Here is a 17,573-nt window from a genome sequence, read left to right as displayed (position 1 = left end):
TCCATGGCAAGATGTAAGAGTTTTGTATTATTTCTATTTCTAATTTAAGAGCCCAAGAATTTAACCAAGAAATTTAAAAACTTATACGATGTAGTTATGATAAACACTAAATGCTACAAGTAAAGGCAGTAAAGGCTCTTGACTCTTGAAACAACAGCAATGGGAATACTCAGAAAGGAAACACGACAGGTATAAATCTGAGCATCTTGGACGTGACAGCAAGAACAAACAGACAAAAAAAACACGATGAATGGGGGTGAGGACAGATGCAGGTGAATGGGAGAGGCTACACACACTCCACAGTGGCGGGTGTGGCTTTGAGGGAGCCCTCCTGCCAGTTTAGCACAGGCACAGGGATGCAGGTCTCACTGATGGTCTCCTGACAGCGAAGGGACAGGGGAGGCCCGCTGTCAAGTAGCAGCTGAGCGTTGCTCTGGACTGTCTCCACTACAGAGGGAGGTGGAGGGGCAGAGGGGGCAGAGGTCAAGAGGGGGGGATATTTGGAGGTAGAGAGTCACGTACACAGATATGGGGACAGGAGGCCGAGAGAGGAGGAGGGAAAGAAGACAGGGAAGACACAAAAACATATGAAGCAAGAACAACTGAACATGAGACAAGAAAGCAGAGTCAAGCCCTTAGTTGAGCCCATTTCTTTTGAATCGCAACTTCTGGTCAGCCATAAAGCTACACTAAGGTTTTAAAAACCCTGGAATTTGCTAGTCAAAAAACCATTTGCAAATACTTAACTCAAAAATGATCTTAAATTTGTCTTTAAAAATTTATCTGTCCTGAAAAGTTTGCTAATAAGTTAAACAAGGCAGACCTGAGGATATTCAGGATGAAAACTACTCTGAAACATTAAAACCCTGGCCTGAAGTCCTTACAAAATATCGCTATGCTTATACAGCTTAATAACCCTCATGGCTTTTTATTAATTACCTTACTCATGTCTGTGTACTTTTCCCTGGTGAATCATGGACGGATGTTTGTATAAAAAGGGTAGGGTGGGCCTCTAAGGGTTACTCCACTACAATGAGTGTCCAAACAGAAAACCACCAGCAGGACTATGACCACATTTAGATGAATAAACCGCTTCACAAAAGATGCTGAAGCACAAACAGTAGAAAAATGTTTCATTTTTCTTTGAGACAGTGTTTACTGTGTGGGGAGGAACTCATCGAGTGCTACTCAGGTGTCTTTAAGGCATGTGTTCTCTAAGGCAAGCATCCCCGGGGAACAGGACAGCGCGTTACAATCAGTGTCTGAAGCATCAGCTGATGTGACCTTAAAGGGTAACTTCTGTATTTTTCAACCTGAAATGGATTTTTCCATGTTTTTGTGTCTAAGTAACTAATGAAAGCGACAGGTTTTGAAACTGGTCCAGTATTGAACGAGAGGGCTGCAACAGACAGTAGTGATACAGGCTGCAATGTAACAAGTGCTTGTTTTTTTGGCAACTGACAGGTCCCTCATAATGTCTGACAACATTATGGAGAGGGTCCCCACTGAGTTAGACTTTTTTTTTTTTGTTAGATATTTTTTGCCTTTAATGGACAGGACAGTTAAGTGTGAAAGGGGGAGAGAGAGAGAGAGAGAGGGGGGATGACATGCAGCAAAGGGCCACAGGCTGAACTCGAACCCGGGCCGCTGCGGCAACAGCCTTGTGCGTGGGGCGCCTGCTCTATCCACTAACCCACTGACTTTTTTTTTAAGAGTAGAATCCTTTTGTTTAACTAGACAGAGGACTGAAATCGCCAAACCCACCAGACTCCATTTAAATAAACAGTAATTTCAGTGTGTATAGAGCCAGCATATTTCACATCTAGCTGTGTAAATTAAGAGTTTATTTCATCCTAACCAGAGTTGGTGATCGTTGGAATAGTAGAAAGACGAACCAAGACAGTTTCTTTGAGGTTGATTTTGTTTCTGTCGACTTTGAATGAAGTGTGTTTTATAATAATAAAATTACTGTTTATTTAAATAGAGTTTGGTCAGGGCTGTTTCTGGTTAAACAAAAAGGATCTTACTCTTTAACAAAGAAACCTATATCTATAGGGGTACTTTCCATAACACTGTCAGACACACAATACAATCTGAGCCTGTCAGTGGCAAAAATAAGAACTCTAAGAGGACGTAAACTGATGGTGCGAATATGCCACTGTCGCCTGTTTGTGGTTGTCGGCTGCAGCTCTCTCCCTAAATATTGAACCAATTTCCAAAAATATTGTTCCCATTATTTTTTTTGACACAGAAACATGGGAAAACGGGGTCCAAGTTCAACAATACAGAAGCTACCCTTTAAGTTAAAAGGAAAAATTAAACAGCCATTTCATTACAGGGAATTTTGCATTTGTGTCTGTGCATGTGAATCAAAATCAGACGTACATCAACTATTCTAAACTGTAATCCATGACTGGATATATATACTTATTTGATATGACTGAGGCTTTTATACATCATCAGTGTTGAGGGCTCACCCAGTAGGGCGGAGTTTCCATCTCCCAGGGGAAAGCGTTGGTAACGGGGTACATTGAAGGGAGGCAGGAGGTGAAACTTCCTCTCCAGCAGAGGCTCCAGGCGGGAGGCTGAGGGATCAGCTGGGTGGAACAGGTTATAGACCTGCTGACAGGCAGGCCGCAGCTGGGCCACTAGGGGGAGAAATCGAACCAAAGACATGAGACAGGAGAGTAGAGTGGGTCCATCTTCCCTCAGACTTTCTTTAGGTATGTCCTTTCTTAAGAACATACGAGGTTTGGTAGCTTTTAAATACTGGTTATGATGCCAGGACATATAATTAATATTTGATGATGAAAAATAACTTTGTAGTCAGAAAGGTTATTTTTTAACTCTTGCAAAATGTGTCATTAACAACATTAATTTCATTCTAACCTCTGTCCAAATTAGCTTACCATCCAACATAGGAATGACAGTCTTTCTCAGGGCAAGAACCAAACCCAGTGGAGAGCCAAACAGGAAAAAGTCAGACACCTCAAAGTCAAACTTCCCCAGGGAGCCCCCATCCAGCATCGTGCTGCTGCTCGACCTGCGTGACACAGCATCACTCCGCAGAACACTGGAGTGTAAGCTGGAAGGACAGCACAAAGTCATTTCCTCTTGTAGAACTAAAAATAAATCACATTCAGTGCAAAAAAAAAAAGAACTGAACTGAGGTTGTCTCTAAGGTAACGATTTTTGTCATCCCACACACCTGGTCAGGAAGGCCTGGTGCTGTTTTATTGTGTCCAGCTCGTAGGTGGAGGAGTCACTCCTCTTACGTGGCAGTTGTCGCTTGGTGTCGTCACCTGCGGCGGCACGAGGGATGTCGATGTTACTGCGACTGAGGTGACGGCTGCCCTCCAGGGTTGGCGAGGCCGACCCATGGCCGCTGTTGACAATGATGCCAGGAGAGAGGAGGTCCTGGTCCTGCGGGGGTGAGTCAGGAACATTTAAAAACTTACAACACACTGCTATATGTGATGGAGAAAAAGGTACACGTTAAAATAATAGTTGTAGGACAGATTTTCAGAGGAAACTTCTCACCGTATTTCTCATATAATCATATTTATGTTTGATGCTGTTGTCAGTAATGAGTTAAAACATATTGCTGACATATGTATTAAGTACTCAGTGTTTTGTCTCTTACCTGTACACTGACGACACTTCCCCTGCGACTGCTGTTCTGGCTTTCATTGACTGTCTGATTGCTACTGCACAGTGCATCAAATCCCAAGATTCCTCCTACACAGTCCCCAATGAGGCATACCTAGAGGAGTCAACAGTTAGACATAAAGTTAATAAAGCAATAATTATATTTTTGACACACATCCTTAGGATATATACACCTGCTCCAACAAAGCTCAATAACACAAACAAAATGAATCTGCTCATAAAAAAGATTTTTTCCAGGAAGTAAAAAAATAATGAGATGTTAAAATGAGAAAAATCTTTATTATTTTGCCATTGATTGTCACTTGGGTATGTACCATGAAGTGGAGAATCAATTAACAAGACAACTGCACAACACTGTCTACTTTCCAAAGACAAAAAGCAAAGGGGAATTTGGTGAACCTAACTTCCAGTAGAGTCACTGGTCAAATGTAGTGTACTCTGTCTCAAAATGGTTAAAACCTACTTCTCTTGTGTCTTGAATGTTAGCTGAAGCAAACACGGTGCACCCTCAGGTTACAAGATCTGATCTACTCCAACGTTTCAGTCAAACAATCAAGAAAGAAATTCGGGTCAGTTACTACCGAAGTAATCCCCCTTAAGCGTCAAACCAAAAAGCACTGCAAGATTTTGTCTAACTGGAATCTTCACTCTCCCATTTTTCACAACAATAACCTCCAATTGGGAGGCAAACCAATTTCATTCCCTCAGTGAAGTAGTAACGGGGTGCACACTCATGACATTTATAGGACCATAAATGGCCTCGGAGCATTTCAAGACATCCAGAAACATTTCAAAATAACTGGCACATCGTCTTTTTTTCTATCCCCAACCCAGCAAAGCAATGCGCACTTATGGTGTGTGTCAGAAAATACCCTTTCTCCACACATCCATTCCATACAGCTCCAACCAGCCTCAGCGGGCCAGTCTCGACAACATATTCCATCTTGCATAAGGTCTCCTGTAAGCCGCTATCTGCTAACAGACTGTGGAAGGCGGACCTCTTCTCAAATAGCTCCAACCCAAATTGGAAACTAATCTGGCAGAACATGCAGCCATCTTTTAGGAACCCAAGCCATCAAGTTATTCATTTTAATTTCATACACAGAACATACTTTACTCCCTGCACATTGCATAAAATGAAAGTTTTATCCTCACCAAACTACACCCTAGGCACTCAAAATGTGTGGGGAACATTTAAATAGTGTGGGAGTGCCCAAGGGTTGCAGAGTAGGAGAGTTTTAGAGGTGCTATCAAACGTATTATCTAAAACAATTTCTTACAAGCCAGAAGTTGCCAAGTATAGCAAAAAAAAAAAAAAAGCTCTTATTTCTTTGATTTTTGTTTTGTTCGTCATTGCTTGCCAACTGTGGGCTGATTAATGCATGGACATTTGTGATATCCGTCTACTTTATTTGTGATTTATCAATTTCTATTCCTGCCCCCATATATTAATGTTTAAATATCAATATAAAATGATCACAAAAATTGTTATAAGATGTCAAAATTAAAAGAGAAGGTCAAAAACAACTCAAAACTGTTGGTATGTGAGAATTCAATAGCACTGATAATCTCAGTAACTGACCTGGCCAGAGAAAGCTGCCCCATCCAGAGACTTTATGAAGTCTGTGTAAACCTGGTTGGCCCTGACGATGACGGTGGCCATAGCCTCCTGGTACTGTGGCGAAGAGGTGGCCAAGAGGGGGAGAGCTGCCAGGGGAATGTGGTCCTGGCTGCTGGAGAGACATCCCTCATCGTAGCTGTACGGGCTCAGGCTGCCGCAAAAGACGCAAATCAACAAAATTAAATTACAAACATATTTCCGAGATCAAGGCGTTCCATAGAGGAGTGTGCAGAAACAAACACAGGAGGAGGGGGTTGACGGTCATGAGCTGCACCTGGATCTTTTCCATCAAAAGCAAACAGCAATCACAGTCAATAAACAGAAGCCGTCAATCATTATCCACAATGCTTGCAGCGTGCAGAAGAAAAAAAAAATGTGTGCGTGTGTGTCCCCTCTTACTTGGACACCAGGGAGAAGGCCTCGGCACAGATGGCAGGGCAGGGTACCAAGCGGATGGCGATGCGTCCCAGCGCCGCGGGGTAGTGAACACGCATGACTGTGTCGAAAGCTGTACTAATCGTGTTGACGTCGGCCTGCTTGCTGTTCTGGTCGCCTCCGCCTGTGTCCAGGATGTTCCCTCCGTGCAGAACCAAGATCAGCACATGGATCTTGGAAGGCTGCAGACACTGCTGAGACGAGCTCTCCTGAGAACAGACGATTAAAAACACAAAAGAGGGTGATGGATGGGGATGACGAGTAAAAGCTATTGCAGGATGTTTAATAAATGACATATAAACACTTATGAAAACATCCTTTTTATTAGCATGACCAGAGACAACATGCTGACTGAGTCACAGAGAAACACCAATGCTTTAGTATTGTGCATTACAATTATTTGTGTCTTGTCAGATTTGTGAGTCATATTGCGTCCATCTCTTCAAACATGACCACACACATTAAAATTTTGGTACAAACTTCTTTTCACAACCAGAGAGGGACGGAGAACCATGAAGGGGAACAGGACAGAGCCAACCTACACTCCACCTAGACAACTGTTCAACTAACAGCAAACAACGACAAGTTCCTGAGGACAAATCACATTAAACACAACAACATAATGTGCAGTTTTGTCTTTTACGTCTGATACAAAACTTTCTAAAGAAGCACTATTATGTCCACTTAATGCCACAGCTGCAAGTACACAGAAGTTGAACAGAGGGTGGTGAGGTTGAGGAGGAGCACATGGATTTGGGTTTTGGCAACGGCGGGGAGGAAAAAAAAGGCAGGGGCAGTAAGTACTGGGTTTGTTCAGGGGGGGGATCTGTGGCGCTACAGTAGCCCACAGTGCACTATGGCCGAAATGATTACTTACTGACTGGTGCCTTGTTACCATGATGGTGGGAATGGGAGAGCTATCGACTTGGCCGCTAACAGAGCCACGCATCTGAACACAAGAGGACAGAGAGGCTCAGGGACAAACAGCCCTCCTCTTATCCCCCAAACTGTAAAACCTAATGCAAAATGACTATGTTTAATACACGGAACTAAAATATGAATGCAAGAATTTTGTTTTTGCTCCCATTTTTCATGAACTGAAATCAAAGGTCTAGGACTTCTAAGCAGACACAAGACTTATTTCTCTCCTTAAAAGCTGTGTTAGTGAGCACTTCCCCCACATAATCCATCCACCTGATAGGTGTGACACATCAAGATGCTGATTTAATAGCATGATTATTACACAGGTGTGCCTTGGGATGGTCACAATGAAAAGGCAACTCTACAATGTGCAGTTTAATCACACAGGGAAATGCCACTGATGTCACAAGGTTTGAGGCCTGACTGCAGGGATGTTCGCCAGAGTTGTTGCTGCTGTTGTCATTTCCAAGAATTTGGCAGTACATCCAACCAGTCTAGCAAGTCAGCCTAGGATCTCAATATCTGGCTTCTTCACCTGCAAGATCATCTGAGCTTCTAGCAGTTCGGGCAGAAATTCTTTGGTTGTGCAAACCAACTTCTGCATCAGCTGTCTGGTGGCTTGCAGGTGAAGAGGCTGGATGTGGAGGTCCTGAGCTGGTGTGATTACACTTGTTCTGTGGTTGTGAGGCTGGTTGGATGTACTGCCAAATGTTAAGAAACGATATTAGGGATGGCTTATGGCAGTTAAATGAACATTCAGTTCACAGGCAACAGCTCTGTTGGACATTCCTTTAGTTAGCATGCCATTGATGTGTGTTGGTGAAGATTCTCAGTCATCCAGGTCATGGTAATGCCTGGGGTGAAGTTGGCCCTGTTGGAATAGGTACTGTCTTGTAGCTAATGATTCTTCACTGTCTTGACTGCTTCTTTGGTGGGACTTCAAGTTGAAAATGAAGTGACGTTGTATGATACCAGTTTCGTCAGAGTCCAGAGTTATCTCTCTGGTCTTGTTGGTAAAATCCTGAGAGTTCTTGACATGGTTTTGAGTGTTACCAACCAGGGGAGCTAGGATAATAGCGAGGTGTTTGGAGATGTTGTATGTGACTGATGATAGGTCTTAGTGGTGCACCTTCCTTGCGTATCTCGGGGAGTCCATAGATGCATGGGATGGCTTCCCCAGGGTACAGTCGATAATACAGTGTTCTGTCAATGACTGTCCTTTTCGAGTTTTTGTAGATAATCTATGACCTTCTTTGTGTAGCCACTGGTAGGATCTCGCCTCAGTGTCTCGTATGTGGCGGTGTCACTGAGCAGAGTAGTGACTTTGGCATGGTAGTCCGCCGTCTTCAGCACCACTGTGCATCTCCCTTTGTCTCCTGGCAAGACGGTGATGTTCTGGTCTTTCCTCAGTTAAACAGAGGAGGTGGCCTACGACACCACTTATCACCCACCAATCGTGGGATCCCTCCCCAGACTTCTGCAGCATTGTGTTGTTTGACAAACTGCACATTGTGGAGTGGCCTTTAAATGTAATTAGCCCGAGGTACACCTGTGTAATACTGATGCTGTTTAATCAGCATCTTGATATATAACCCATGTCATGTGGATAGATTATGTTGGCAAAGCGTTCACTGACACGAATTTAAATGTGTACAAAATTTGAGAGACCTAAACCTTTTGCGTGCATAAAAGAAAAAGTCTTAGGTCCTTTATTTGAACTCGTGAAATATGTGCGCAAAAACATTGATATTTTTGTTCAGTGTATAATTAAACCAACTTTACCAGAAGTTTGTGTCCTGCAGGCAGATTTCTGCAGATGGTTCTTCAGTAATATTTTTTTTTCAGACATGATTCTGCTGTTTGTGTTTTGTAAACAGACACTCACTGTCAGACACACGTACCTCATCTAGTCTTTCCTCGCTGGTTGCTCTTTCATAATCCACTGTCATTTCCTTGAACAGCTCACCTGCAAACACACACATTTTTAGCATCACGCTCTGAGGCAGAGTGACTTTTCCAGGACGATGCGCTCGTCGTTTTCATCATACCAGGAGTTTCCTCGGTATCTGCAGCTTCAATCTTGTCCATGAGGTCGTTGGAGTTCCACTTGGCAATTTCCTTCGGGAGGACCTCCTCGCCATCTGAGAGATCCTCTGCAGGGGCAACACAAGATAAATCACGATCAACTTAAGTATACGTGTCATTCAGGGTTTACACATTTGTCACTGCACCAACAGCATTTATAGTGATTAACAGGGTTGCATGAGTAATATTTGCTTATTCAGTTATATAATGACACAGCTGACCAACGTAAAGGAACCTTGTCAAGCGTTCCCACTAGAGCTCGTCATTATGCATATTATGCCGGGTATTTTTATCTTTGAAGTATAACCTTTGTGTTCATTTACGGCTGATAAGCGCATGTTCTTTTGCAATCTCAAATGGCAAGTACATGGGTGCTGGAGGACAGTGGTCATGATGTGGTGTGGTTTTATTACAATAATGGATTTTCAAAGTAGAGAACCAAATTTATTTACTAAACAATTACCTACTGAGAAGAGGTTTAAACGAGTACGTGTTTTTGATTTTTACAAATACATGAATCTGTGATTTAACAAGGCGAATATCACAATTTTACACTGACAGTAACTTTACTTTTGAGGAACAGGCTGCTACCTCCTGTTCACTTTAGCTCAGTGGTCCCCAACTGGTCCAGCCACGGCGTCCAGATTTCTCCTTAGTCATTAGTTCAAGGTCCACAAGGTTAATTACATTTAGCGTCATACTTGCATTTGGCCATGTCGTTGAGCTAGTTTGGTGTCTCGATTAAGTAGTTGTCTGTTAGTTACTCACTCTACATCGCAAAAACAGAACCTCAAAATAAAAGTTCTGTGTCAGAAATTCACTGTACTTAAAAATAAAGTGTGTTTTTCACAAACTTGACATGTTGTTAAGAGTGAGTGAGTATTTCAGAGTCACTTGCGGTCCATTCGGAGTGGAGCTGGGGCCCATTTTTGGACCACGACCCACCAGTTGGGAACCACTGCTTTAGTTTGTATTAACAAATTAAACATCTAACCTAAAACTGAATGTACAGATGTCATGTAATTCCATTTACCTTTACTGTACTTATACTACAAATAAATAATACAGCTTTGGTTTAGGGCTGCAACTAATGATTATTTTCATTATTGATTAATCCGCTGGTTATTATCACAATCAATTGATTTATTGTTGTATGTAAAAAAATTGTGAAAGATGCTCATCACGGTACCTCAGAGCCAAAAGTGACATCTCCAAATTGTTTCTTTTGTCAAACCAACAATCTAAAAACCAAATACTCTTCATTTGCCATCATAAATGACAAAGAAAAGCAGAATATTCTTACATTTAAGGAGCTAGAGCCAGCAAATGTTTGAGATTTTTGTTTGAAAAATTACTTAAACGATTAATTCATTATCAAAATAGTTGGCGATTAATTTTACTTTCATTGACTAATCAATTAATGTACTTACTGATGCAGCTCCACTGTTGTAACGAAATTGAAATCACTTTATTTCATTATGACTTGTTGTGCAAGGAGGAAGTTTGAGCCAGCTTCTCAGAAGTGTAAACACCAGACTAAGACTTCTGTCATCAGTTTTATGAGTTTTTCAGAGATAATGTGTACTGTACTGTACTGTTATATGTACTCAACATCAAGTGAGTTTTTCTTTTATTGCTTTTCAAATCATTTTCTCAGTTGGTTCATTTCTTTTATGTATAAACATGTCGAAGAATCCAAATTTAAACTGGATAAAAATAATGTGTTTATTGTCTTTATTTCATCAACAGGCTTTTGTTTGTTCAATAATTGTGTGATAGATTAAAGAAGATTAAAGAATAACCACAATAACACTAACTTCATAAGACACATTATATGTGTACCATCATTTGTAGAGTCAAACTCTCACTTAATAAATGATGGCAGTGAATGTGGCATCTATGATGACTTCTGCTAAAGCATTCCTTTATTCATTTGGACTAAAAATCTGTTCTCTGCCACAGAGAAAAGGGGAACATGACAGTCAAAACTAAATGTGCAACTCAAGTGTTTGTTATAGAGGATCACTGCAAGAGGACCATGATGAGCACAAACACACTTTGAAGACAGAAATTTAATATCAAATGCAATCTGAGCCAGTCTATTTCCAAATTTAATTTGTGTACCAGCACCATCATCTTGTGATTCATCCAGGAACCAAAACACACACTTGTGTTCATGTACACCGTGTCTTCATTTTGACACACCACTTCATTTATTTACCATAATAAAATAACTGTTTATTATTATCTCTGCAGTGTAGCGATATGTAAATCCAAACTATACTGTGATGGGCACTGGAGCAGCACTTCTGTATTAACTGTCACTGAGACAGAGGGTTATTTACACTAATTTATGACATTATAGTCATATATTTAATCTGTTTATTGATAAAATGTAATGTGCTTTCACCTCAGGCACCTACACGCAATAATTAATCCATACAAATATGAATACTGCAACACACAATAAATAATCAGATGTCAACACTGTTCAGTCTAATGATTGCATTCAAATACTCACACGGACATGAGCAGAAATTTATTGAACTTGAAACAGGTGGAAACTAATGAGTGCAGCTAAATCAGTATCAATGTAATAAATGACAGCACAATTTTATTCTTGTTTCATCATCGTGACTACATGTTAGGAAACAATTTCGCCACACAAACACTGGTGAATTATTTGGGGAGGGGATTTATTGCTTGGACATATTGTGTGTGTGTGTAAACATTGATGCAGGGACCGGAGTGGGCTGCTGAGAGTGGGACGATTGTGCTTTCTGAACTGGACGTCAGGATGAGTGACCTGGCCCCCGCGTCCTCGGCCAAGCTCATCCAGCAGAGAGCGTGGCTGTTGAACCACACCCACTTATTTCAACTGCAGCCCCAAAGCATGCTGGGTATCTGGTAAGCTTAAGAACTGATCTGTGGTTAAAGAGATGCATGCAGAGTCAGGGGAGAGGGAAAACAAGCAGGATCTGTGAAAACTGAACACAATAAGCACATCTATAGATCCAACTAACGATTCCAATTTAAAATCAAAACTGCGGTTACCGTGGGCGTCGAAGAACTCCTCATCCGAGCTGTCGTCTGAGTCTCGCGCTATGCTCTGCATCCTCCACTCTGAGATGCTGTGACGTGACGGGCTCACTGAAAGACCGCACATGAACAAAAAATTCACTGTTATTTTTGGGACATGTGTTTCAGCCTCTCTCTTTCCCTTTTTAACATTCACACAAGCACTACGACGAAGAAACATTGCACAATCTCCCCCGGCCCACACACACACGCACGCTCACACACACACACACACACACACACACACACACACACACGCACACACACAGACACACACACAGTGTTATATAAACATGCAACAGTCTCTGTGGTGCATTACTTCATCACAGATGGACTGCTTGGTGGTCAGGGGTGTGTGTGAAAAGTGAGGCCTGATGCAACACAGACAATCTCCAAGCACCCTGACTATCAAATGCCAGTCGAGGAAAAATGGCAATACTAAAAGCAGGCTCTGTCTATTACGTGTCTTCAGTCTATGCCTCATATATAATTAGTGTGGAGGCAGAGAGGGGGTGCAGCTCTGAGGGGCAGGCTGGTGAGAGGGGGGCACAGCTGTAACTGTCAGCGCACAGGAGGAAACAGCAGTGGTGGAGGGGAGGGTCACTGCAAAGAGCGTCAGCCTCCTCTGGTCTGTGACGTCAGCACTGCTGCTAAAAATAGCCCAGGAAAGAACCACAGGGGGGGAGTTACAGGGGTGAAACAAGGCACGCTGGATGAGAGTCGCGGGTCCAGGTGGCAGCTACAGTGTGCACTGCCTCGAGGTAGGGTTGACACTGGAGATGGGTGTGTTTGGACATGTGGTTCGTGATGTCAAAGCAGCTGCTAAGAATAAACCAGGTGAGGTTCACTGAGTTGTAGGGGTGAGGGGAGGTAAGTTGGATAGTACAGCAAATGTGGGGGCGTGAGTAAAAATACTCAAGCAGAGTAAAAACATTCCAATTAACATCAGGCGCCGGACAGAAAAGCAAAGCGTGGCACAAAAGCAGAGTGTGCATACTAAAAAGCTGCTCCCGAGGTGTTTGATTCTATTAAAACCAATTCAACAATTTGAGCTCAGAGCTCTTCAGCAGACTATGATTCATTGCATTTTTGACTTGACTGTTTGTATCTTTCAACAGTATCTACTGCAGGGATACTCGACTTGCTTTGCCCGGGGGCCACTTTTGCAAAATGACAAGAGGGCAGGGGCCAGTTGCACTAGCCTCGCACAGGTCAGGTGTACACAGGGGGTTCTCTAGAATTTAAGGACATTCAGGACTTAGCCTGGACCTCTGTCAGGGGGGTTTGCAGGATCCTTCAGTGGCATTTTTTTTTTTTTTTCAAATAAACAAGCTGTATTTTGATGCTTTTTAAATGCGCTCTGGTACCTTATTTACATTAAAAGTACCAAAGAAATCCCAGTGTGAGTCAGTTTATTTTTTATAGTGAATTAGGCCATAAGTTGAGACAGGCAGGATACACCCTGGACAGGGCTGACACATAGAGACAACCAATAAAGCTCACATTCACATCTACGGGCAATTTAAAGTAACCAATTAACCTGCATGTCTTTGTACTGTGGGAGGAAGCCGGAGAACCCAGAGAAAATCCACACTGACAAAGGGAGAACATGAAAACTCCACGCAAGAAGGTCCCTAGCCCGTGGGTAGGTTAAAAACCGGTACCCTCTTGCTGCCAAGCTACACAGAAACAACGTGCCGCCCTCAAATGAAACCTGCTGATGTCAATCCACTTCTTATAGAGTCAGATCTTTCAAGTATCAAACTAAGAAACTAACAGGGGGGGTCAGTATTTGATACTCAAAACACTCATTTTGGGAGGATTAGCACTTTACTACACAGAAATGACACACTGATACAAACAGAAAGAGCAGAGTGCTATTTTAGCTTTGCGCGGGCTTGACCTTACTGAATTCTTCACATACTGGCTGCAAGTGTGGACACGTCTCAAATATCACAAGTGGCCGTGTTTACTTATGGAACTGTTTGACATTGTTGTTGGCATACCAAAACCTTTAAGGTGGTAAGGAGTCCGCTGGCAGACTGAACGAATAAGATTTAAAGGTGTGATAATTATAGATGTGATAATGTGTGAAGGAAGGAGTACGGCTCAGGACAGCGCAGTCTCACACAGAGGCGAGGAATGAATAGGCAACGATGCCGTGCTCCTCACCTCCTCTCTTTGATGAGCGGGAGGATCTGGATGAAGTGGACCACTGCTTGGTGAGTACACCTCGTGGCTGGAGAGTCTCTCCTCCTGAGCTGACAACCACCTCTTCAGCTTCAATGGAGCTGATCGCCTCTTTAGCCTCCTGGTCTTTGTCCGGAGACGGAGCACCGCCGTTGGCTTCTGTGGCCTCTTCTGCTTGACTGAATTGGGCCATCTTTGTGGCCAGGGCCAGCTGGGTCTCCAGTTCCAGCTGCCGGATGTCCTCCATGGTCAGACCGTACCACTCATCCTGCCAGCACCAGGCCTGCCGGTGGGCACGCACCATCACCTTTCTCAGTCCTAGGAGGAAACAATGAAACATATGTCACAGCATCCTCTAAAACTCAAAAGGTTTGATATAAATCAGATAACATTCCTGTCAAAATATATGCTGTTAGTAAAACTACTACATTAGAAAAAACACTATAAATCTGTGACTGCATACTCACCAACATCATGGATAAAGCGTTCAATCTTAGACTGCATGCCCCAGTAGCGAAACTCCACCTTGCAGAGTTTGTAGGCACACATGATGGGGGTCTTCCCTGGGTTATTGTTGTACTCTTCTATCCAGTCGTCCCGCAGAGGACCCCGCTGGGTCTTCGCCGACTTGTAGAGCCGTGTGTCCTCCTCTGCTTTGTACTCATGAGGGGGAATGGGATCTGTCACTATGTCGATTGGGTCTGCCAAAGAAAATTGAGAAAGCAATGACTAGTGGAGCTAGGTATTCTCAAAATGTATTGCATGAAATATGTTACATATTGTGTGTCTATAATACCATGCTGAAATACAAAAGTACATAAGTGGGTTGAGAGAAGAAGCACTTGTATGGACTTGTGTTAAAATACTTGAAATTCTTTTAATAAGTGAAGTTCAAGCTGCTATAAACATACAAGAATAAATCACTCATTAAAAAAATTACAATCAGTGTTGTAATGGGGCCACTGCATACCCTAAAACCATTCATTTCTGAGCAGCTCCATATTCAATAGCCATGCCACTTATCAACAGAAAAAAACATATGCAGTACCACTAAACTGCCACAAGTGGGCCTCACCTGCAACAAGACCGTGTCAAGACCCCATCAGACTAAACCTACTTAAACTAACCAGTCACCTTAAATCAATATTGCAAGAAAATGTCATTGGTTGCTTTGTTGGTTTTCTAATAATGATCTGCAATCTCAAAATATAAGTATTTACACTAAGCTTGCTATGTGGAGGACTGTGAAAGTAGCTTGATGCACAACATTTAATATTTTAATGTCTGAGTTAAGTTGCCGAAATGGTTCTCACCAATAGTCCTCTGCCTCTTCTCTACTGCAGACATGTTGAAGACATCTGCTTGGTTGCCTGTGTCGGGCTTGTAGTAGGTCTCAATGTCAATGGAGAACTTCTCAACAAAGGGACAGGTGTATCTGAGGAAGAAGAGGCAACAAAATCAAGTAAAATGCAATGGAACAAAAGTCCAAATAAAGCAAGATTGCATTATGGCTCAACATCTGTCTTGATTTGGAGTCTTACTTCTCAACCCAATGGCTCAAGATCAGAACTATGTTATTAAGAGTGACAACACCCTCTCACTGCTGAGGATAAGAAACGTGTGAGCCATGCCCATCTGTTGCATCTGAGGAGTCTGCAGCAAAGCTGTCACTGGTTGAATAGATGTGTCAACAGGCACTTGCAGTCTATCAATATCCTGACAGTACAGTCAAGGGCACGTCTCTGTTCAGCACCTTCATGTCTTTGTGTTTGTCGGGCCCCACACAGACGAGCATGCTGACACCCTGAGAATGAGGGGCCATCAACATCTAACAGCCTGTGAGCGCTTCTGGCCACACGCCGATCTGATGGTCTGCTTGCTACAACTTGCTCTGAGGTCTTTAATTTCTCTTGGCTTTTACTGAGGGACAGCAGCTACAGCACAACTTCAGACCAGGCATCATCACACTCACCACTAACGGCATTTTATGTGTATTAAACTAAATGTAAGCAGGATTTTAATTATAAACAGGAGGGGGATGATTGTTTTTTTTGTCTTTAAATGTGTGCACACCTACCAGCTGCAGCAGTTAGACGCCCATGCACGAGCATTTCTATTATTAAAATAACAAATTTACAGTTTTGTGCAGCCTTGGCAAGGTTTAGTGCACTCTCACTCCTGCTCTGAAGGGGTGCGGAGGTGGCCTTCCTGCAAACCTCACCTGGTGCGGGTGTAAGGGTAGGCGTTCCAGGACTCCTCTTCAACCCTCAGTGCTGCTTTGGGCAAGATGGAGCGGAACCAGCTGGGAATGTGCATGCCAATATGGTAAACCTTGTGGGTGTACTGGCCCGTCCCACCCGGGCCATCTGTGTAGGGCTTGTTCTCGAGAATCTCCACCCCGCTACCTTCACCACAGCTCTCTTCTCTGCTCTTTTTCTGTGAGGAGAACAATGAAATTAGGTTGAAGTGAACTGGCAAAGTGTTAATGTTTGCATGTAAGTAGCAAAGTGTCAAGGGGGTGTTAGATTTAAAAGTATGACTGTAAATTTACACTTACTCTAAAACAAATTTTCAAGAAGGAACTGAAACAAACAAATGGACATGATGTCTTTTGCAGATCAGAATCTGACACAAGATGACACACATACACACGTTGAAATTAATAGCTTCCTGAAAGCTCTGTCAACTCTGAATTGCAAATCAGGAAGCCCAAAAAAAAAAAAAATGGAGCCACACCTTTGCCGTATTTACATTCCAGGTGCACTCAGGAAGAGAGGCTGGGTGGAGCCTGCAGATGCAGTTGAATAGACTTACAGCTAGGTGACCCGAAGCGTCTCAGACAGGAGTGTGTAGCATTGCAAGAAGAAGATGTGTGATTGTTATGAAATCAGTAAAACAGGAAATGTGGACAGCGGAGCATAGTCCAAGTGCTGACGTTATTAAAAACACAGGGAGCAAAGAGCAAGGACCATAAATGTCAGAGATTACCCATGTATCATCTTTCCCATTCTCTTATCAGTCCGGTCTTTCCACTTACACAGAGTAACACACACGAAGCACGTTAAACACAGTATTTAGAGCAGGCTGGGATAATAGGGAGACAGATTTCTCCAGTCAGTCCAGCGGGGAGAGGCAATGGGGGTGAGGCAGTGAGTCAGTGGAGTGGGAAGGAGGAAGCCATGAGGCGTCCAGCACTCTGGACCTCATTACCTCTGACAGGTCATTCATTAGCCACCCGCTCTGCTCTCAACAGCCCAGACACAGCACAGATGCCACAGCACCGTCACACTGGCCGTACATGCAGCCAGTACACGAGACAGGAACGCGATGTTCAAGCATAGTTGATGTGAATGTCAAGTTTACAGTCCGCATACAAGCACGTATGAAGCGGCAAAAATATATACATGGAAGATGCATGTGAACAGGCTAACAAATTTAAAAAGGGACATTTCACCCAAAAATAAAAAAACAAACACATTTTTAGATGCATGCTTTCCTCTGTGCAGTGACACACTAAAACAATCTAGACTGATAAACAGCACTACAGGTAAGAGAGAAAATATGTTGATCTGAT

General features: G+C 42.9%; 1 protein-coding gene across 6 annotated transcripts in view; it reads right to left on the bottom strand.

Moving 5' to 3' along the window:
* LOC117252838 (membrane-associated phosphatidylinositol transfer protein 2) overlaps nucleotides 1–17,573 on the bottom strand; it is a 30,006-nt gene that overhangs the window by 7,988 nt on the left and 4,445 nt on the right. For 3 of the 6 annotated variants that reach the window (XM_078170700.1, XM_078170698.1, XM_078170701.1), the window contains exons 2-14: nucleotides 16,221–16,435; nucleotides 15,313–15,434; nucleotides 14,467–14,700; nucleotides 13,982–14,317; nucleotides 11,786–11,881; nucleotides 8,695–8,799; nucleotides 8,548–8,612; nucleotides 5,690–5,934; nucleotides 5,252–5,441; nucleotides 3,644–3,763; nucleotides 3,209–3,423; nucleotides 2,910–3,085; nucleotides 2,478–2,648 (exon numbers count right to left, since the gene is read on the bottom strand). In XM_078170700.1, the coding sequence (XP_078026826.1) occupies nucleotides 2,478–2,648; nucleotides 2,910–3,085; nucleotides 3,209–3,423; nucleotides 3,644–3,763; nucleotides 5,252–5,441; nucleotides 5,690–5,934; nucleotides 8,548–8,612; nucleotides 8,695–8,799; nucleotides 11,786–11,881; nucleotides 13,982–14,317; nucleotides 14,467–14,700; nucleotides 15,313–15,434; nucleotides 16,221–16,435 (2,290 nt within the window). Of the gene's footprint in view, nucleotides 1–294; nucleotides 448–2,477; nucleotides 2,649–2,909; nucleotides 3,086–3,208; nucleotides 3,424–3,643; nucleotides 3,764–5,251; nucleotides 5,442–5,689; nucleotides 5,935–6,602; nucleotides 6,675–8,547; nucleotides 8,613–8,694; nucleotides 8,800–11,785; nucleotides 11,882–13,981; nucleotides 14,318–14,466; nucleotides 14,701–15,312; nucleotides 15,435–16,220; nucleotides 16,436–17,573 lie in introns of all 6 variants that reach the window. The other 3 variants (XM_033620052.2, XM_078170699.1, XM_033620051.2) reach the window with 2 other exon arrangements.

This window comes from Epinephelus lanceolatus, chromosome 9 (assembly GCF_041903045.1).
Source record: "Epinephelus lanceolatus isolate andai-2023 chromosome 9, ASM4190304v1, whole genome shotgun sequence".
NCBI lineage: Eukaryota > Metazoa > Chordata > Actinopteri > Perciformes > Serranidae > Epinephelus > Epinephelus lanceolatus.
Note: the sequence above shows the minus strand (reverse complement) of the source record. Positions and strands in the feature narration are given on the sequence as shown.